The 22,176-nt window shown below is 37.2% G+C and overlaps 8 protein-coding genes across 8 annotated transcripts; 4 read left to right on the top strand and 4 right to left on the bottom strand. All coding sequences in view use genetic code 12, as the record gives it.

The window, feature by feature from the left end:
- Window positions 1-264: 264 nt before the first annotated feature.
- On the top strand, window positions 265-2,238 carry PVL30_000560 (uncharacterized protein; the record flags this gene model as incomplete). The annotated part of the gene is made up of 1 exon (XM_001528006.2): window positions 265-2,238. The coding sequence occupies one exon, from the start codon at window positions 265-267 to the stop codon at window positions 2,236-2,238; it is 1,974 nt and encodes a 657-aa protein (XP_001528056.2).
- A 177-nt stretch (window positions 2,239-2,415) lies between these two features.
- PVL30_000559 (uncharacterized protein) lies at window positions 2,416-3,267 on the bottom strand (the record flags this gene model as incomplete). Its single annotated transcript, XM_001528005.1, has 1 exon — window positions 2,416-3,267. One exon carries the CDS (start codon window positions 3,265-3,267, stop codon window positions 2,416-2,418), a length of 852 nt encoding a protein of 283 aa, XP_001528055.2.
- Window positions 3,268-4,013: 746 nt separating this feature from the next.
- UTP22 (U3 snoRNP protein) lies at window positions 4,014-7,670 on the bottom strand (the record flags this gene model as incomplete). Its single annotated transcript, XM_001528004.2, has 1 exon — window positions 4,014-7,670. The coding sequence occupies one exon, from the start codon at window positions 7,668-7,670 to the stop codon at window positions 4,014-4,016; it is 3,657 nt and encodes a 1,218-aa protein (XP_001528054.2).
- A 938-nt stretch (window positions 7,671-8,608) lies between these two features.
- On the top strand, window positions 8,609-10,786 carry ERG7 (Lanosterol synthase (Oxidosqualene--lanosterol cyclase); the record flags this gene model as incomplete). Its single annotated transcript, XM_001528003.2, has 1 exon — window positions 8,609-10,786. The coding sequence occupies one exon, from the start codon at window positions 8,609-8,611 to the stop codon at window positions 10,784-10,786; it is 2,178 nt and encodes a 725-aa protein (XP_001528053.2).
- A 597-nt stretch (window positions 10,787-11,383) lies between these two features.
- On the bottom strand, window positions 11,384-12,160 carry mug86_1 (Meiotically up-regulated protein 86 protein; the record flags this gene model as incomplete). Its single annotated transcript, XM_001528002.2, has 1 exon — window positions 11,384-12,160. One exon carries the CDS (start codon window positions 12,158-12,160, stop codon window positions 11,384-11,386), a length of 777 nt encoding a protein of 258 aa, XP_001528052.1.
- A 3,879-nt stretch (window positions 12,161-16,039) lies between these two features.
- PVL30_000555 (uncharacterized protein) lies at window positions 16,040-16,825 on the bottom strand (the record flags this gene model as incomplete). Its single annotated transcript, XM_001528001.2, has 1 exon — window positions 16,040-16,825. One exon carries the CDS (start codon window positions 16,823-16,825, stop codon window positions 16,040-16,042), a length of 786 nt encoding a protein of 261 aa, XP_001528051.2.
- A 1,041-nt stretch (window positions 16,826-17,866) lies between these two features.
- Window positions 17,867-18,796, top strand: pho2_1 (4-nitrophenylphosphatase; the record flags this gene model as incomplete). Its single annotated transcript, XM_001528000.2, has 1 exon — window positions 17,867-18,796. The coding sequence occupies one exon, from the start codon at window positions 17,867-17,869 to the stop codon at window positions 18,794-18,796; it is 930 nt and encodes a 309-aa protein (XP_001528050.2).
- Window positions 18,797-21,392: 2,596 nt separating this feature from the next.
- YPD1 (Phosphorelay intermediate protein) lies at window positions 21,393-22,124 on the top strand (the record flags this gene model as incomplete). The annotated part of the gene is made up of 1 exon (XM_001527999.2): window positions 21,393-22,124. One exon carries the CDS (start codon window positions 21,393-21,395, stop codon window positions 22,122-22,124), a length of 732 nt encoding a protein of 243 aa, XP_001528049.2.
- Between the last annotated feature and the right edge of the window lie 52 nt (window positions 22,125-22,176).

Genomic DNA, 22,176 nt, shown 5'->3' with positions numbered 1-22,176 from the left:
AGCTCTTACCTGTCTATTACTTGTTATTGATACACTACATATTAAATGAGTGGAAGATAGAAGCACCACTGATCGATACCAAAAGAAGATAACCGGTTTTTATATCCAACATTAGACAAATTTATATCATCTTGTTTTTTTTGTATTTTTTTTTTTGCTTTTTTTGCTTTTTTTGCTTTTTTTGCTTTGAAAAGATTACTTTTCACAAGCTTTCATTACTATATTATTTTGCATTCACATATTACAGTATAGCATATATACGGAATGTCTACAAGGCTTACCCCACTGCATTCCTCCCCGTCTCCATCTTCGCCTCCGATTTCGAGTTTGCGACCTAGAAAGAGGCACAGAGGTGATTCAACAAACAACTCAATCATTGAGATATCATCAACCGGGACCTCACCACAACAATCTCGTATAAGTAGCCTATCACACCCACAAACGATTAATTTGCAAGACTTTATCCTGGAAGAAAGGAGCCATGAAGGCGGCGGCGCACACGAAAATGGCGAAGACAACGAAACTGATGTGAACGATGACGATATTGAAATAGTTGCCGTCAGCTCAACACATCCAACTACACTGAGGTCTTTTAGAAATACTGTATCGACTCTGATACCACTGGTTTCTTTAGATAATGACACGTTCCCAGAATTTGTGAACAGTATACCGTCTCATAGACGAGATTCCAGTCGAGGCAGTGTTGCACCCAATGAACATTTACAAAGAAGGAGACGATTGAGAATGAGAAGGAGAAGAAGCAATTCCAATAGAGAGATATTTGTTGACGATGATATTGGAGACAATGGAGAGATAGTTTTTGACGACAACAACGATGGAGAATCCAATATTAATGATAACGATGAGGACGAGGATGGCAACGACAACATTGATGGGAGTGTAGTTGACTTAGTAAATGACGACAACGATGAGGACGACGATCTACAAATCACAGAAGTTAGACAAGTTGAGTATCCCCAAAATAATCAGTCTTTTATCCACACGCCTGTTGGACCATACCATTTTCAAGCAGATGAGACAGCGGACCCCCTGGCATGGGGTGCATTTTATAGGCAACATGGACAACACGGGCAGCACGTCAGTGTTGCTAATAACTCGAGATCAATGAGAAATACTTCTCCTTATTATCTATACAGCCATTCTCACCAGCCTACGAATACTCTATCCGACCCAGAAACGTCTCGACTATCTATTCCATTTGTGACAAACCAAAACCAAAACCAAAACCAAAACCAACAGCCACCAGCGGCAACGCTGCAATCTCGACAACAGCAACGACAACAACAACAACAACAGTCATCACTTTCTCGGCGACATTTACAACGTTCGCACTCTCGAAGGCAACATACCTTAACAGATCCTGATTACGTCCCGCATATTGTACAACCAGGTCAGGGACAGCCGCAGTTGCAACCGCAACCGCAACCTAATGCGCGTCGCCATTTTCATTTACCAAGCCTACAAAGATTTAGTGAGATGGTTATGGGTGACTATATCTCAGATCGTAATCGTTCTCGCCATCGTATGATGAGAAGTGCAAATGGAAGAAGGATCCCGCAGATATATAGAGAATTTATGTCACCGTCATGGCCACATTTGGCTCGATTTGAACATGAATTGGGGCGCTATGCAGAGTTTGAAATGGGATTTGGACTACAAGATGATATGAGCGAAGCAGAACAAAGTATTTTCCAAAGGATCGAGGAAGATAATAACCGAATTCTAGATGAAAGAGTGCAAAGAGAATCAGACTTTAATAAAAAATATTTGAAAGAAAAACAAGAAGCAGTGCAAAACGAGCAACTGAAAGGTACACACACCAACACCATCAAACCTAGTGAAACATTTGTATGTGAGCTTTGTGCTATAGTGCTTGGTGAGGGAGCCCCAGACGATTTCAAAAGCGACCCTATATACGACGAAAATTTTTCAATGTACGTGAAGCAGTATAAAGCACAAGCCCCATGGTTTTGCGTGCATCCGTTTACCCAGGTGGATATAGACTTGAGCAAACGGGTTTTTGTTGCCAAATGTGGTCACACATTCTGTGGACGATGTGTGAAGAATATCGGAAACAGGCCTTCAAGGGTAGCTAAAAAGGGCAACACCAATGTACTAAGCGTAAAGAATCCGGATGCGTATCAGCCCAGGGTATGTCCAGCTACAGACTGTGGTAAAAAGTTTACTGCCAAAGCATTTACTGAAATATACTTTTAATTCTTGGGAGCAAACTCAAAATAATATGTACATTATGGAAAGAAACGAAAGAAGACTGCAAAAAAAGAAAAGAAAAGAAAGAAAAAAAAAAAAACAAAGGCGAATCGGAACGAAAACAAAGAAGGAGCAGATAATGGAATGGAAAAGTTTAAAATAAACATCTTGTTATTTAAAGCTTCACGCTATATTACCCTCTGGCCTATAAATACGCAGTATTATTTCATAGTTCATTACTTTTTCAATACCAGCCATAAGGTCAATAGTCAAGAGATGCACGTTGCCATCATATCCATCTTCTCCAGTTAATACCTTTTGTACACGATTGCTTTCCCCGTACTCTCCTCCTGCAGAACTTTCCATCGTCTCGTTCGAATCTCTTGTTTGTATTCCAACTTCTTGCAACTCTGTCTCATGGGTTCCAAGTTCCTGTCCCAAAGCAGTTCTTCCTTCTAAAACTTCCAGATCCTCAACTATCCCCAGTAGGTAGTGGAAGATCAATTGCGTAGCAAATATAGCCAAATCAAATGCGACTATTTCAAATCGCAGCAGTGGAAGCTTTTCTCCGATAAACATAACATTCATTCCTCCATACAGGTACTCGTCTCCAAAAACTCCTACTTTTTGCGTCCTTACACCAAGGAGCAAATGCGATAAAAGACAAAATAAGTTTCCCAAGAGTAAACCTCTCAAACTGATCTTCACCATTGACCGTCGGTGTTCTCCACTTAGCAGCGCATTCTGCCCACTCATACCAAAATTTTGAATAATGTGATGTGGATCAATGGCTTTTATGCTTAAATGTACGACATATCGTATAATGAGCTTGAAAAAGGAAACATCCCGTAGGTATATAATGATGATGAGAACAACTTCAACCACTTGAATCGAGGATCGAAGATCGGATAAGAAATGCTTCTTACGTTTGTATAGCACACTTCGATTATTGCGTATTGTTTGATATACTGTAGGGTACTGCTGTGTATTGAAAGCTTGGAGCTCAGCCTCCAAACTTACATGCGAGGTTGCCATAATGAATAAATTGAAGGTCTAATTGATGGATTAAATGTTAGCTTGTGAAATTTAATTTCAATTTTTGGTTTTAATTTCAACTTTGTTTTATAGTCGACCAGGGTACATTAATCTTTTTATTTGTTAAGATCAGGACAAAAATATAGTACCAAAAAAATGGCAATAAACGGGGAAAAAAAGTGGAAGGGGGGAGGGAAAAGAAGGAGGATGTGAGGAGTTCCACTTTTATATACTGTTTTGCTTATATGTATAAAGATATCTTTTAAACCAGTTGATAGAAAGAACTACCGATTTTCTTTTGGTTGTAGCAGGTTTCACAACTAGCAGTCGGAGGTGCACCGCGCAATTATAGTATATACCGTACTGTTTTAATGTCGTGTCGCAATTTGTTTCTTACACAGCGTAAATAGCAAACACTGCACTCATATATATAATAAATATATATACATCTTTATATATATATTTTATATACATGTGTGCAGAGAAGTGTATGAAGAAAATTACAGTTCCCTCCATTAACTACCCGAAAAACAATACTTTTTGAACAATTTAAAGACCAGTTCAATAATCAAGTAATTGGATAAATTTTCAAACACTTTGTTGTATAGAATCATTAGCAAAAGAAGTGAGAAAAAAAAAAGGTTGGTTAGAGATATTATGGGATGAAGAGGGTGTGGAAAGTAGAAGGGAGACGGAGAGACTTTAGAAGATGGGAAAGCATTAATGAAAGTAGAATGATAAACTAACTATTTCCGGGTATTGAATGCAGCAACCAAATCGCCTCCAAGAATTTTTATTTGGTCAAAGACTGCTTCTTTATTCAACTCCACCTCATCTGCACTCTTTTCATCTTCTACTGGTGCAACATTCAATCCAGAGTTGACTCTGAATTTCTTTCTTCCCAAGGTCGACGGTACGAACAAACCGCCAATGACATTTTCATTCTTGGGACAAAGACCAGTAAACTTCTTGACCGAAAATATTATGCAGTTACCGAATTTGTCATTCAAATCCTTGACATATAATTGAATAGGGTCGTACTTGGATTCCAAGCTACTAGGATATGATGTTAATGGCTGAATCAAGTTTTTAAATGTATTTGGAGGCAAGACACCCGAACTGGTTGTAAGATTTTGTGGTTTAGCTTGGATTGTGAAGTCATAATCCTGCAACGCTGGAGTAAACAAAAGATCCAAATTGTTTTTGCTTATACCTTGGGTCTTTAGCAAGTTAAGTGCAACTCTAGAAAGTCCTGTTAATCGAGTAGCGATTGGTAATGTCAAATTACTCGACCAAAGTATACCCGACGGATCATCTTTAGTACCAACAAATAGTTGAGTCTTGATTCCGGACGGGTCGTTTTTTCTAATCTTGTTAAAGTTCTCCTCAATAACTCTGTAAGCCTGAATGGTGAGCTTGTCACTCAATTTACTATCATCTTCCGCAGTGGATTTGACCAAATCAAGAATAAGTGGTGCTTCTTTCCAATTCCAATTGGCCAAGAAATAAAGGGTTTGCAAAAACCCATTCTCAACTGAGTTTGGAATAGAATATGGTGCAGGATCAACAAATGATTTCAAAACAAGTAATTCAACCAACTCTTCATTAAAATGGGTAAGCAACAATTGCGAATCTAACCAGAGTTTGAACAAACGAACCGTCGGTGAAAAGTATTGGAAATGCTGCGCGAGCTGTGAAATTGTCCTGTTATGTTTAACTGCTCCTTGGTAAGCTCTCACAAAGCTCAAGTACACTTCTTGTACCAAAGCTTTCTGTTTTTCAGCATTAGACACTGCTCGAAGATACAACGTCTCATCTCTTTCCGTCAACACTTTTAGCCTAAAACCGTAACCTTCCGGAGTCAATATGTTCAATGCCGTAGTATCTTGATTGAACGGCACAGATTGGTCTTGTGTTACGAAACTATTGTAACCAGTATTTTGTAACTTCTCGCGTAATTGAAGCAATAATGCTGATTTTACCTTCTCAACTGCACTGATTTCATCTGGCCATCTAGAAGAAATCTCAAATTGGACGATGCAATCATTCCAGAAGTCTGGGTTGGATACTGCAAATGGAACCGGTTGCAAAACCGATGAATATCTCAACGACAGCGAAGCAGGCAATATACTCTTGACTCGCAAAGGTAAATCCAAATTACTCAAATTTTTTGACAAGGAGTCAAATGCAGTTCTCAATGCATTATAGCTCACCAACGAGTTTGTAACCTGGTTCGATGCCGTGGGCAATAATGGTACAGGTAATCTTTGCTCAAAATCCCCAACATTGGTACCAATCAACTGAGAAATCTCTGACGACAAGTGCAAATCAAGCGCATACTCTATAATCGAAACAATGATGGGGTTTTTGGTAGTTATTGACCACACGACACAATGATGAATACTACTATCCTTGAACCTCCTTAAAGAAGCCTTTTGACCCCAAAACAGTCTGAATCTCGCACCTTCCTCTTTTTCATTGTTGTTTGGACCTTTGGTGACCAATTTATCGACTTCGTCTGGATTCACTTGAAGACCAATAACAAAAGTATCACTCAGGTAAGTTGGTTTCCTCTTTGCAATGGAATAAGTTGTCGTTGGTTTTTCATTCTTGATATTGATATATGATACCCTGTTTCCCAAAGCATTCTCGAGAATAGTGTATAGCTTGTAGATGACAAAATTGTCAAATGATATAAATTTGATTTTCTCTGTTGCGCCAAATTGATCGTGTACATCTTCCGGTATATTCACTGTCAAGACTATATCATATCTCAAAGGTTCAAATGTTGATTTTTGCAACAAGATTGGATCAAATCGATCGCGCACAATATCCGTGAGCAAACTCATGGTTTGCACTGCTGTGTTTTGCAATGCGTCATATGATGCTGATGTCATCTTCCAAAGTACATTAAGTTTGGTATTTTTGTCAAAGATTGTGGGAACTCCAAAACCTTCTGGTTTGTACTTAGCAGGTACATTCTCTCCTCCTCCACCTCTTCCGATTTGAGAAGAGAAAGACAAGTAGCCTTTGCGTAAATTAGTTGTGGCAAGATACTGAATTGCACCTTTAAACAATTGGTATGAGGAGAATCCACTCATCAAAACTTTATTACCATTGACACCGCCTCCACTGAGCAATGCACTGAGTAAGATTGCAAACTCAAAATGTCCAAACCCCCCGTCATTGAACGATGAATTAAATCCACGCTGTTGCAACCATAGTCTCCCTAGTATACAAGCGTCTTTGAATGCCTCTGTTGACTTTTTCATTGCATACAAATACTTAAGATAATAGTCGTAGGATGATTGCGTAATGATGCTTGCATTATATATTGGTGTTGCTGGCAACTCTAGCAAGTCGGTTTGCACACGAATACAATTCTTATCGGGAAGTAATTTCTTATGATCAAACACACCAAAGGGGAAAGCCGCAATTAAGTTTATGGTGTATTTTGTTTTGAAAAAAATCAAGTCCTTTGGGTTCTCTGTCTTGATACTTTCAATTCGCAATACTGGATTCAATACGTCGTCGTTGAGGTAATGGTATGAGATTTTCACTGGCAAGTTATTTTTCTTGGTCAATGACATCAAATGATCAGCAAGGTATGCCAAGTAAAATGCTCTTTTGTATAATGCTCTATAATTTAAATAGTCCTTGGGTTGAAACATCTCCTTTGGCATTGTGACTGCCATCTCGATACTTGAGCCTTGATTAATACCGGTCTTGAGACCATACGATCCCACCAAGGATACTTCATCGGGTGTCTTGTACAGAAATTGGTATTTTACATTAGTGGGTTTTGGGTCAGGAAATGGGATTGCAATTTTCTTGGAATTGAACAAATGTTCAGCTTGTTGCAATGTCAAGTTTTCGGTTGATGGTATTTGTTTTATGAGATCATGTAAACGATGCAAGACTTTTTCCATTTTCTCCTCGTGGTGGCTCTTTACTTTCACTTCCTTCAACAACTCATCGATTTGAAGTTTGAAAATGTTGGACTTGAAAAGCTCTGCTGTTTCTCTAGCCATCTGAATATCCTGTGCCGTGAGCTGCTTTTTTTGTTTCTTTGTTGGTGGCTGGAGTGATTTTTCTTGCGCCTGATCGTCTTCCTCATCATCATCATCATCATCGCCATCGCCATCGCCATCTTCATCTTCATCTTCGTCTTCGTCTTCATCCTCCATCTCGTTATTATTATTATTATTATTATGATTATGATTATTATTATTATTATTATTTTTACGATGACTATCTCCAACATGGTGTCCATTTGCTTTAGCTCCATTCATGTCTTCTTCCCTATCTGAGAACGCCGTGAACTCATCTTCCTCTTGTACAGCCCCATCTCGCTGTTTCAAACCAATACTTTCTTTTGAGTTCTCTAGTGTTCTTTTGCCCATTATATCAAATACTTCGATGGAAACAAAAAAGGGTGGGACTCCTTAGTATTCAACTCTCTATGTACAAGTGAACAATTAAACTTATTATATTAATACAGTAAACTATGAGAAGGAGGAATGGATATAAATCTTGTTGTTCCTTTTCTATATTCCATATAATAAAAGGTTTTCTTTTTTATTTTTTTTGTTTTCCTTTTTTTTTTCTTTAAAAAAAAAAACTATTAGTGATGCTCAATTGTTTACCCTAATAACCTCTTTCAGATAAAACGCTTTTCTTTCTCTTTCTCTTTCTTTCTCTTTCTTTCTTTCTTTCTTTCTTTCTCGATGGAAATTGTAGAAAAGGAAAAAAAAAAAAAACAAGAGAGTACGAAGCTTTGTGTTCCAGTACTACAGTCACACACACACCGACACATTCACACCCACTCTCTCCATTGCTTGTTGTCCCAATAACTCAAATTTGTCAGATGGAGTTGCTACCAAGTGTTTCACTCTTTTTTTTTTTTTTATTTCTGACACTCTTTATGTTTTTTTCTTTGTACAAAAGTACACTACCCTCAAGTGGGTCTCCATCTCCTTGTGTTTTGCAAAAATAGAGAGAAAGAGAGAGAGAGAGAGAGAGAGAGAGAGAGAGTGTGTGTGTGTGTGTGTGTGTGTATGTGTAAATGTGTATGAATGTGTGTAAATTTATCTGAGTTTGTGCGTGTGTGCGTGCGAGTAAGAAATTGACTAGTCCCTGCTTATACGACAGGCCCGCTGCAACACTTCTCTAATCCTACGCGTCAACAGTAACTTGACATTACATTTTATATTTTTCCATACTACCTACCCCCCATACGACCACCTCAGATTTTAAACAGTAGTGACTGGATAACAAGAATATTCCAAACTTTTTCTTTCTTTTTTTTTTTAATTCTTTTGTTAGGTTCAATTGAGCAAAAATGTTTTACTCAGAGGAACTTGGGCTTCCCAGAACAGATCCAAGTCGCTGGCGGCTCCGTACCGATCCCCTTGGTCGAGAAACATGGCACTACCTCACTTCAAATGAGGCTAGCGAAGAGCCTCAGTCAACGTACGAGCAATGGTTACTCAACTCTCCAGATTTTCCAACACCACAGAGCTCAACACCTCAGACAGCAGGCGAGGCCGCTGAAAAGGGCGCAGAGTTTTTCAAGCTACTCCAACTTGACAATGGGATTTTCCCGTGCCAATACAAGGGCCCTATGTTTTTGAATATTGGATACGTTGGTGCCCACTATTTTTGTCAAACTCCAATACCAGAAGCTTTCAAGATTGAGTTGATACGTTATATTGTAAATTCGGCCCATCCAGTCGATGGTGGGTGGGGGTTGCATTCGGTTGACAAGTCAACATGTTTTGGAACTACAATGAACTACATATGTCTCAGGCTATTGGGTCTTCCCTCCGATCATCCAGTAATTATCAAAGCACGGAAAACATTGCACAAATTGGGTGGCGCCTTAAGGAATCCGCATTGGGGAAAGGCATGGCTCGCAATACTCAATCTCTATGATTGGGAAGGTGTCAATCCAGCGCCACCAGAGTTGTGGACCTTGCCATATGCACTTCCAATCCACCCGGGAAGGTGGTGGGTGCATACAAGAGCCATATATTTGCCATTGGGATATCTTTCTGCCAACAGAGTTCAGTGCAAATTGGACCCTCTACTAGAGCAATTGAGAAGCGAGATATACCTACCAAGTCAACTTCCTTATGAAACAATAAAGTTTGGTGATAACCGAAACAATGTTTGTGGCGTTGATTTGTACTATCCACATACAAAGATTCTAGACATGGCCAATTTCTTTTTGAGCAAGTGGGAAAAATTAAGACCACAATGGCTCCTAAACTGGGTCAATTCCAAAACCTATCCTTTAATTGAAAAAGAATACAAGAACACGGATTACTTGTGCATTGCCCCTGTTAGTTTTGCCCTCAATGTTGTAGTGACCTATTTCCATGAGGGTCCCAGGTCAAAAAACTTTGCCGGTTTGCAGCGCAGAATGAATGATATCATATTTCATGGGCCACAAGGTATGACAGTTATGGGTACCAACGGGGTGCAAACGTGGGATGCCGCGTTTATGGTGCAATATTTCTTTATGACCGGACTTGTAGACAAGCCTCAGTTTCAAGATATGATTAGAAAAGCCTATTTGTTCTTGGTGCGGTCGCAGTTTACTGAAAATTGTGTTGAAGGAAGCTTTAGAGATCGAAGAAAAGGAGCTTGGCCTTTCAGTACCAAAGACCAGGGCTATACAGTAAGCGATTGCACTGCTGAAGCGATGAAGGCCATTATTATGGTGAGAAATGATGAAAGATTTGCTGATATTAGAGACGAGATCAGAGATGTGGATTTGTACGAGGCAGTCGAGGTGTTGCTCCAAATACAAAATATTGGCGATTGGGAGTTTGGTTCATTTTCCACATATGAAGGTATCAAAGCCACTTTGTTGCTCGAAAAGCTCAACCCCGCCGAAGTGTTCAATAATATAATGGTGGAATATCCATATGTCGAGTGCACGGACTCGTCCGTTTTGGGCTTGACCTATTTTCACAAACATTACCCTGACTATAAACCTGAGTTGATTCAAAGGACAATTGCTAGTGCGATCCAGTATATTATTGGTGCTCAAGATAAGCATGATGGGTCATGGTATGGATGCTGGGGTATATGTTACACCTATGCCTCGATGTTTGCATTGGAAGCACTTGACAGTGTTGGTATGCACTATTCAAATTCTGCATCGGCCAAACGTGGGTGTGATTTCTTAATATCCAAACAATTGGAAGATGGTGGCTGGTCCGAATCCATGAAATCTTGTGAGACACACTCATATGTTAACGCTGAGAAATCGCTTGTTGTACAAACAGCGTGGGCATTGATTGGTTTGATTTTGGCCAAGTATCCACACAGAGAACCTATTGATAGAGGGATTAGGCTCTTGATGGACAGACAATTGCCGAGTGGCGAATGGAAGTTTGAAGATATAGAGGGTGTATTCAATCACAGCTGCGCTATTGAGTATCCTTCTTATAGATTTTTATTTCCCATCAAGGCTCTAGGTTTATACGAGAAAAGATATGGCAAATCCTAATAAATTATTTCACATAACGAACAAGCGATGAACGAAGTAAAAAAATAAAATAAAATAAAATAAACTGGGAAAAAATGTACTGTTTAAAATTAGCTGAAAAAAGAAATAGAAAAAAGAAATGGAAAACTATAATTAGTCGTAACATATGTATTTCAAAAGTCGTTAAATAATGGTTCTATTAGTAAAAAATTATAAAAATGTTTCAAAATAAAGGAACCCAAACTCCCCCCAGAGCGGATTCAATTATTGATAATATGATAATGATAATAAGGAAAAAAAAAATTAAAAAAAAATTGACAAAAATGAACAATAAGCATGAACAACTGAACAACTGAACAACAAAATAACAGCAATAGCAACAAAAACGGAACAAAAGAAAGATGAAGATTAATAGAAAATCAGTAAGTTGGACTTGAATTGGTAAGTAACCACCACTCCCATTCTTTGTAACAAGATGAGAATATAGTGATAATTACTCACTTTTTCTCCACACAAAGTAACATTCACACACACACACACACAGACTCTCTCTCTCTCTCTCTCTTTCTCTCTCTCTCGTCCCATTGTGAGTACTAGTTGTTACTCTTCCAATCTTCTTTACTCCTTCTTGGTCAATGGAAAGACATTTGCGCCAAAGTATGAGTTTTGCTTAGTGGCAACACCCGCAAAAGCATTGTAGAAGGCCAAAAATGCAGTGATGACGCCAAAGACACCACCAACTTTGGTGCAAACAACTTGTCCCGTGTAGTCACCTACGGCCAAAAAGATAAATGTGATGGTCAATGAGCAAAACAAAGTACAAAATGCCACCGAGGTCTTAAATGTCAACAAAGTAAGCATGAATGTAAAGATTGCCCAGCCCGTTAAAAAGATACCTGCGGCCTGGGTCAATTGTGCTGGATCGTCGGCATAAGCTGCTCTGATACCAAAGCTTGGAATGTAAATGGCTCCCCATGCCAACCAAAAAGCACCATAAGAGGTAAGTGCGGTACAACCAAAAGTGTTTCCAACGAAAAACTCCCAAATTCCTGCCAAAAACTGAGCCAAGCCACCATAGAAAACAGCCATACCGAGCACAGCGTTTGGCACGGTGATACCACCAACACGTGCGTTATAACAACACAAGATAAAGGTTGTGATACCAAACGCACAAAGACCCAAGGGACCTGGGTTTGCAAAACTGGTCTTTGGAGCAGGTGTGAATGGAGATTGCACGGTGAGTGGATCCATCAATGCCGCTTGTAATTCGTGTCTGTAGATTTTGAGTTTACCCAAAACCACATAGTCTCTGGCATCATTGCCTATTTCGACCCTTTGAATTGAAGAGTCCTCTGAGTAGGCATCTTTTGAGTGTGACGAAGTTGCTTCAACCATTGTGTATTATTGTGAAAACTGATTAGTGCTTTATGTTGAATGGTTTGGAAATTTAATAGTAGTTTTGTTCTTTAATTTTATTTTTTGTTTTTGTTCTTGTTCTTGTTCTACTTCTTAAGAATTGAAACAGTTAGAAAACAACAGTAATAACGACAACCAAATTGAAAAAGTATAAATTGAATATAGAAAAAAGAAAAAGGAAATCCAGAAAAAAAAGAAAACAGAATGAAGATGGATATGAAGTTGATCTTGGAGTGGGAAAGTCTGGGTGTTTTATAGATGGTCTTTTTTAAAAGTTCGACATCAGTATTTTAGTGGGAGATATAAAAGATGGGAAAAGCGATGGGAATGGCGGGGTATAGGGTATTATTTTCTTTTTTTTTTTTTTTGGATACCATTTGGTTGCAACCTTGATGCTGAAATCTGCCCCTTCAATATTATCATGGTAATCTAGTGAAGATCTTTGGCAATTAGATTAACAGGACTAAGTTATTTTGTTTACTTCTTCTTCTTGTTGTTGTTGTTGTTGTTGTTTACTTGCTTGTTTTTTTTTTAGTTTGTATCCCAAATAAATTATCAGGATACGAATAACGCCGTGTGGGTATCATCCTCTTCACTTTCTTTCTTTCTTTCTTTCCTTCTTTCTTTTGTTTCTATTTTTCTTAGCAGCTACTGTAATTATAAGTGTGTTATTTTATTTTTCTTTTGGATTTTGCAACTATTTCTTGAGAAATAAAAGAGGGGTTTAAAGATGCGCCAGCTGTAAAAGTTGCTGTTGTAGGTAGTGGTAGTGGTGGTAATGAGGGTAGTATTGGTGATGTTGGGAATTATAATTTCGATAATGGTGGTGTAGATGGTTGTTTTCTTTTTTTTTTCTTTTTTCTTTGTTGGTGGAGAGTGGGTAGAGGCCAAAATTATTACAATTGGTGAGCTTTTGAGTAAACGTGGCTACCATCTTGCTCCGCACTATGTAAATCTTAACTCCAGTTTTCTTGACCACCTGTAATTCATTTTATTTTTTCTTCTACGGTATTGAAAAGATAATATTTTGTTAGCTTGAACTCTTTAAGATTCTTTCCGGTTGCTGAAGATACGGGCCTTCTTTTTTTTTTTTTTCTTTGTCTTTAGTGACTATTTATTTGCTGAAAGTAATAGGTTTCTACACATCAACCTGCTGAGACTAGCAGCGTTGTGCATGTCACAGTGAGAAACAACTGGGAAGGTGGCAAAGAAAAAAATAATTGTTGAAACGCTTTTGTGTCACCTTCAGCCTTACCTAAGCAAAGGGCTGCAACAACTATAATTTTTATTTTTTTTATTTTTTTATTTTTTTATTTTTATTTTTTTTTATTTTTTATTATCTTCGTCTTTTTCGCCTCGGCAGACATGACTTGGACTTAAGAAATGCCATTAGGACTTAAACTAGCTTTGCTTAAGGAACAACAACATTAACTGATCAAGCAACCTCTACAAAGAAAGATATTGCCGAAAGAAAAAAGAATTAATGGTGGTAACAAGAACAATAGAACAATGAAAAAAAAAAGAAGAAAGAAGACGTGAGAAAAAAAAAGTGAGTTTGTGAAAGTTAGACAAGTTGGAAACTCATATAACCAACCTCGGAGTTTGTCGCACATGTTTCTTTCCTCCTTTGCTTGTTCATTGGCTATCGTTTAATAAGGTGCGCCTGAAGTCTTGGACCTGCGCTAAACTTTGATATTTGAGCTAAAAATAAAAGCGAAAATATAAATAAAAAAAATAAACAAAATTGCAAAACTACAAAGAAGAAATTGTATCCAACTATTTTTAATTTTTTTTTTTTTGATCTTTTTTTTTTCTATGACTTTTTCTTTGAGTTGTAATAGATGCTGGTTGTGGTGGTGCTGGTGGTGCTGGTTGTGGTGGTTTTGTTGATGATGGTTCTAATTGTGAAAACAAAATGGATTGTATTTACCTTGAAAAGGCAATACCAAGTCTTTTTTTTTCTCTTTTATTTTTATTTTTCTTTTTCTTTTTCTTGTTTTTCAGCTTTCGTCTCTTGATCTCAAATATTTTCTTGTCTGTACCTGCGAGTAAATGTCCGATGCACCCACCTACTGTGAGAATTTATTATTGATGGTCCTGGTCACTTCGGTAAAAGAGAGTTCATCACTAGTTTATCCCTCATTTAAAGTGGTGTCATAAACTCCTCAAACATTTATACAAAAATGTTTATAAGATATATACCAAAAAAAAAAAAAAAGGAACAAAAAGAACTAATCAAAGATTTGGATTGAGTGATCACCAACTAATATGCAGCCTAATATTTGCAAGAAAAAAATAAATAATGGAGACTCGGTGATCTCCAGTATCCCCTTGAACATTTGTTTGCTTGTTTGCTTGTTTAATTTGCCTTTTATCAGTTTCCGCTTTGTCTCAACAAAATTCAGCTTAGTTTATCCTTTTTCTAATCATAACCACTTGTCATTCTCCATTTCCTTTTCTCTTTTAGTTTGTTGTCGACAGCCTGACACTATGTAGATAAAATTACGTTCATACTACAAGGCAACAACAATAGCAGTGAAAATAATAATAATAGGAATAATAATAAAAGTAAACTCCGGAATCAAGGACATGCAAAGTCGAGATCATAGATTGGTAAACTTCTGGAATGTTTTGCTCTAAAATTTCCCATTATTTCGTAACCACTAACAACACGAACTCCAGCACCCACCCCCTCTTATAATCACGTGACCTCCTGGATGTAGCATAAGAAATTAATTTATGGACAAAAAAAATGTTAAATAATTAAATAAATAAAAAGAGAAAAAGAGAAAAAGAAGGAAGGAAGAAAAGAGGAAAAGTCCGTTGGGTGGGGTTGGTTTGTGGGGACCACCTCTTTGTCCATCCACTTGACTTTTTTTTTTCTTTCTTTTTCTTTTATTTTGGTAATACTGTCCTTTCAAAGAAAAGCGCCGTTTCGCCTCTTCGTTTTTCCCAATTGAAAACCCCCAATTCTACTACAAATATCTCTATTGCGGTGCTAGTCGGAGTTTTGAAAAAGATCTCCATTTCCAATACTGGAAGAAATAGATAACAATCTGTGCCACTTAGTAGTGTGAATAAACGAGGAGAAGCTAGAGATGAAAAAGAAAAGAAAAAGAAAAGAAAAAGAAAAGAAAAAGAAAAGAAAAAGAAAAGAAAAACCCTTTGTATTTGGTTCACTGGTACACTAGAAAAGTTCCACAAGGATACTTGAACTCATTTCTTGACATGAATCTTCCATGATTGTAAACACTTTCTTTCAAATCTTTGAGAACTTGTCCACTATTGTGTATTGAATAGTCCACTTGTTCTATTGATTCTTACGGACAATGCTATTCGGCACTATCATAAGTTGCGTGATTTTGCAATTACAAATTACTAAATCTAGTGTAGAATATCACCAACCATTTTTCTGGCTGCACTCAAAATAAAAGAATCCCCAAAATGTGAAAACCTGCTACTTTTTGATAGTCAACCATAATAACCAAATCAAATATTTGTTTGTTTGTTTGTTTGTTTGTTTGTTTGTTTGTTTTGTTTGTTTTTTTTTTTTCAAATCGCGTCAACTGTTTCCTTTAAATTTAAAGTTTCATCTTAAGGGATGACCATTTGCAGCGAGCGGCTAGTTTATAATATCCAACGACCTCAGTTTTAAACAAAATCCATAGGTGGTGGTATTATGACTGGTTCAGGTAACGATGCAATATCGCTGAATAACAGCTTCCCACAAAAATCTCCTTGTTTTTACTCACCACTATCGAGATAACCAGATTCCAAAAAGCAAAAAAAAGTAATCTGATATGTACCAGAATACGCAGACCGCATACTAGACTTTCTGGGATACTCATTAGTTTTCAGTTAAGATTTCAGATGAGACAAAGGTTGTGGCGCAGGACAGTTCCGATCAAGGTGACCAGGCTCTCCACATCTAAAACACTTGAACACTTTCTTAGAGACAAATGTCTTGGGATTCACAGGAATAGACTGGGTAGGAAAATCCATCCTCTCGTGTATAATGCGTTGCATATTTGTCAATGTAAAATCTTCCCAGCCAGTGCCATAAATATCATGATAAGCTCTAATGTATTCATCAACAGGAAAGCCTTCCTTCTTTAAAATCGCCAAATATACAATTAAATTGTAAGTTTCAAAACTAAACCGTTGTGCAACATTGATCATTACACGATCGTAAGCATTTTCCAAACTATCTATCGTTGAGCCTTCATTTTGCTTCCACGCACCTGTAAGAAGGTCATACATGATACTTATAGCAAATGGAACTGTAATGACTCCGTATATTGAGCGCAAATGCAAATACAATTCACGTCCAGTGCCATTAAACCTATTTACATCTCGAAGCACATAGCCACTTGCGGCGTCTCTAAGGACCAAATTGATAATACGATCAAGTAGGCGCATCGCATCCTTTCTGGTAGCATCATCCTCTCCCTCGATAAAAGATATCTCCCCATTCTCCAAATACGGAATCAAGTCAGGTGAAATCTCGTCGCATACATCTTTCAAAATCTTATGCCATTGAAAATAGTTAGCTGTTCCTGTGAGAAGTAAGTCGCCTGGAAAGTATGAGCTAGAACCGATAAAACCGCTCATGACCAGTTGCAAGTACTGTACTCGCCTTGTCATTTTAAACTACTTCTATGTTGTTATCGCAATATGCTAATTTCATAAAGCTGTAAAGAAATCAGAAAAAGAAAAGCTTGTGGGAGGGGGGGGTGGTAGCGAAAACACCTCATTATATATTTTCCATATTCCAATTTTTTATTTCTCCCCCTCCCCCCCCCCCCCCCCCCCCCTCCTCACTCCCTCACTCCCTCACTCAATTCCTCTATATATACTCGATTTGCATGATCAATACCACCTGAAAGTTCTTTTTATGTTATCAACGTTTACTCATTTAATAAAACTTTTCACATTTCTAGGATCGTTAATTTTTTGGTTCACTTCGATTACTAATTAATGTCTATTCACTTTTTCCTTTTTAGATCTTGTCATTGTTCGATCCAGTCCTACTCTTTACTATTAAAATTTACTCTTTACTACTCAAATTTACTGCCTACTACTCTTTTCTACTCTTTCAACTTATTATCCTTTTTTGCTTTTTTTAATTTTCATTTTTTATTTAGTTTTTGAACACTTGGGTTACCCATTAGATCCCTAACCATATACTATATGCATATCTAAGCTTAATACTAAGAGTGTTTGTGTTTTTTTTTCTTCCTTGTCCTCTCCTCATTTTCCAGCGGCCTAACAACGCCAATAAAGAAACAATACTTAATAGATTACAAATAATCCGTTTCTTAGTATAAAATTGGTTTCGCCAAAGATGGAGCAGAGGCGCGCGCCCGTGCACTTGCCCGTGCACTTCCCACTTGCACTTGCACACTCACATTTGCACACTCACATTTGCACGCACGCGGATAACGCAAGTGTTTCAAACAGAAAGTTCAACGCAAAAAAAAAAATTGGGCAAAACGGTAGCCACGAGCTTATCTTGAAACGCACGTATTTTGTATCCGTTGTGACAACTTCCTAGCATATAACATCAACATTAGCTAAAACGGAAGTTTAAAAACCAAATATCTGAATACACAAAGCATAAAGCATAAAGCAGAAAGCATAGCGCAAAAAAAAAAAGGAAGCTCTCTTTTGAAAACGCAATAACAAATGTCTGTGAAGATTACCGATAGGAAACAAGCGCTTGATTTGATAGTCGACAAATACGACTACTTCTTATTTGACTGTGATGGAGTCATTTGGCTTGGTGATCATCTATTACCATCGGTTAGCGAAACCTTGGAGTACCTCAGATCCAAGAATAAGACAATCATCTTTGTCACGAATAATTCTACAAAGTCGCGAGAGGACTACTTGAAGAAGTTTGAGAAAATGGGCATCAAGAATGTGAATAAGCTGGAACTCTTTGGATCTGCTTATGCTACAGCAATATATATAGACAAGATTCTCAAGTTGCCCAAGGACAAGCATGTGTGGGTTTTGGGAGAAGAAGGTATTGAGACCGAGTTGAAGGAAGTTGGGTACAAGACGCTTGGTGGAACAGATGCCAAGTTGGAAGAAGACGGGATCAATTTCAATCCAAACAATCCCATCTTGGATAACTTGGACTCGCAGGTGGGTGCTGTGGTGTGTGGGTTGACATTTAAAATCAATTATCTCAAACTCTCCATGACGATGCAGTACTTGCTCAAGGATAACAAGACGCTCCCTTTTATTGCAACAAATATTGATTCTACGTTCCCCATGAAGGGTAAGTTGTTGATTGGTGCAGGTTCGGTTATTGAGAGTGTTGCATACGCAAGTGGCAGACAGCCCGATGCTATATGCGGTAAACCCAACCAGAGTATGATGGATGCTGTTAAAGCGCAGTTACCGGGATTGAAAGAGAACCCAAAGCGAGGATTGATGGTGGGGGACAGGTTGAATACCGATATGAAGTTTGGTAGAGATGGTGGATTGGATACGTTATTAGTGTTGACAGGAATTGAAACCGAGGAGAATGTCAAGTCGTTGAAGGCAGGCGAAGCACCAACTTATTATGCTGATAAATTGGGTGATTTATACGAATTCACTCACTAGAAAGAAGGGGGAAAAATAAAGAAAAAAAAAAAAGAAAGAAGGAAAAATAAACATATAAATTGGAGTACTGGTATTGGCCAGAGTATTGTAGTGGAAGATAGATTGATAAAGATTTATAAATAGATTTATACACAAATTGATAAATGTATTGATAAACGTAACTAGAAATATTTGATTAGGCACAGGAATAAAAATAGAAATAGAAATAGGGATAGGGATAGAGACATAGACATAGACGGAGATAAAAAAATTAAAAATAGTTTTTAAAATTGTTTGGACTTGTGAACAAAGAGATCTAGATTCGAAATTTCTGCACGGACCTCACTTCCCTCCTTCTCTTCTCTTTTCTTCTTTTCTTCTCTTCTTTCCTCTCCTCCCTCCCCCCAAATGACGTCATGTGCCAATGTGTCAAATGTTATTGTTTCTCGTTTAGATTAAATGTGCTCGTTTTCCCTTTTCTTTTTTTTTTCTTTGTTCTATTTCTTTTCTTTTCTTTTCTTTTCGCTTTGGTAACGAATTGTTGAAGGAGAAGATTGCCAATTTCCGTTCCCACGGAGAATAAATAAAATGGTCAACCCGATAGTAAACCAAGAATGAGCAATAAAAAAAAAAATGTAGCCATCTATAATATCAGCCATAAGCAAGCAAAGTTTGCAGCGTTATTGGTTGATGGAGGTTTATTGTTTTCTAGTTGTTGTTGTTGTTGTTGTTGTTGTTGTTGTTGTTGTTGTTGTCGTTGTTGTTGTCGTTGTTGATGATTATTTTTAATTTTCTTCTTTCCTCCCATTCTTACTCTGTTATTCAAACAACCCTAGAGAGAAAGAGAGAGCAGATAACATATTCATTAATTTTACACTGGTTTAATTTTTCTTTTACAACTAACCATCGGTATCAGCAAATCAACAAACCAATTTTTGTAATACTCGGCATTATGCTTGATTTGTATTTTGTTTTTTTTTTTTTTTGCTTTCTAGCTGTGCCTACGACCACTTTATATATGTATATGTATATATATATACATATGTATGTATATGTTTAACCAGTTATATTCTTCTACGCACTTTGTCTTTTACTTTTAGTATAGGTTGTTTTCATTACCGCAATATTAATTTTTTTTTCTACTAGGTGACACTTGTTTGGTAATATCTTACCAACACCTTTGTTCCTTTCCACATTCACTCTCTTCCTCATTATATATTATTAATTTACACTTCAATGGTATTACCTTGAGACTAACAAAATGAAGTAGACCCAAAAGAAAAAAATGAAATGAAATGAAAGTAAAAATAAAAAAAAGGACAGTTTAAAAATAAAACAATATGGAAGAAGAAGGTGTGGTGTTGGTGGTAGTAAACCACAGTGTATCTTGGTTCTTACCAAAAACCCAGATTCTTAATGAGAATATGCTACCAACTGTTATGGTAATATAAATAAGCACACATAAATTAAAATAAGGGAAAAGAAACTCTGTCTCTCTCTCTCTTTCTCTCTCTCTCTCTTTCTGTGTGTGTGTCTGTGTGTGTGTTTGTATGTATATCACTCTGTATATAGTCCTGTGTGCGCGCTCTGTGACATCATCATACGAAATGCAAAGTTGGAAGCTGAACAAGAAATTTTTTTAATTTTTTAATTTTTTTTTTTTTTTTTTTTGAGCCCAAATAAAAAGAGAGAGAGAGACAGAGAGAGAGAGAGCGAAGAAAAAAATAAAGAATAAAAATAAAAAATAAAAAGCCCAAGACATCATCAACAATATTTACAGTTACTTCCTGCTCCCACTATTACCACTCCTACTTTTTAACCACGAGCTAAAAGCAACAAGTAGAAAGCAATATCACAAATACAGAGAACATTTGCCACGCTTTATCTTAGTGACTAATCAATAACACAACTGGCCCACTTTAGTCACTGGATACACTGCCGCATTTCAAACATCATACTCATCAGTTGAAACTTTTACTTTTTTTCTTTTTTTTTGTTAGAAAAAAAAATAGAATTCATTTGTCTGTGCTTTGCCTTTATTCCTTTATACCTTTATACCTTTTCCCTTTTTCCCTTTTTTTGTTTCTTTTAATTTTTTTTTTTTAGTTTTTTGTTTTTTGTTTTTTGATATTCACTTGGTAAAATTAGCTGAGGAATACAAAATTGGTCTAATCCTTTCCCCTTCCACCTTTTCAAAACAAAACTACAACCATCCCCAATTCTTTGTTGTTGTTTTTTTTTTCTTTTACCATCTCGACCGTCACCCTTTACACTTTACAGATCAAGCCCCTTTTCTTCCCTTGCCATAACTTTCCACAAACCACTTCTTTGAGTTTTCGTTTTGGACACCATACCCACGCAATTGTGATTATATCAGATTATTTTCTACCAAGTTGATCAAATCTTTCTTTTAATATAATATCATCGCAGGAGAAGCAGCAATATAGGACCACAATACCAGTTGAAGATACCAGAGGGCAAAATAAATAAGTAATTAACTATACTACAATTGGATCCAAACACAAGTCATCATTAAGACACTTTAACACACATAAGTGCCTAAACTGATACAAACACAGATACATATAAATTATACCTACATATATACATATATATAATGGCACCTACAGCAGAAAAAGAACAAAAGTTGAAAGACTCCAACTTGGTTGATTGGGCGGTGTTTTCGGAAATCTTACAGATGGATGAGGATGAAGAAGGGTTTTCACAACAATTGGTGGAAACCTTTGTTTCCCAAGTCGAAGAGACATTTGACACCATTCAACTCTACTTGAAGGAAAAAGATTTGGAACAGTTGAGCTCAACCGGCCACTTTCTTAAAGGATCTGCCGCTGCCTTGGGTTTAACCTCTATAGCAAGCCAGTGCGAAAGAATACAAAACTATGGCCACAAGCACAACTTTGACGACTTTCAATTACCAGCAAATACTCAAACACCAGATTCCAAAGAAGGCACGCTGAGCTTAAAAGAGAAACGGAGAGAAATTGACGAAAAAGTAGCAACCGTTACCTCAGACGAAGTCAACCCACACGACCACAAAACTCCAAAGGAAATTTCTACATCTTCCAACGGCGATGCTACTCTAAAGGATAAAAACACAGACAAGGACAACAAAATTAAGCAACTGCCTGCTTCAACAACAACAACAACAACAACATCACCACCTAAAACTGACCCTAAGACAAATGTTAAAACAGACGCTAAAACATCTTCTAGTATACCGGATGAGCTGAGCGATGACTTCTGGATCCTATTGATTGAAGATGCATTATCAAAGGCAAAAGATGGATTTGTCAAGAGTAAAAAAGCATTAGATGAATTTTTTGAATAGATTAAATTGCACACTTCCTTCTTTTAGTATCTCTGTTTCAATAACAATACAC

The sequence above is a fragment of the Lodderomyces elongisporus genome, chromosome 1 (assembly GCF_030384665.1).
Source record: "Lodderomyces elongisporus chromosome 1, complete sequence".
Taxonomy (NCBI): domain Eukaryota; kingdom Fungi; phylum Ascomycota; class Pichiomycetes; order Serinales; family Debaryomycetaceae; genus Lodderomyces; species Lodderomyces elongisporus.
The sequence above is the reverse complement of the archived record's forward strand: the minus strand, read 5'-3'. Positions and strand labels throughout refer to the sequence as shown.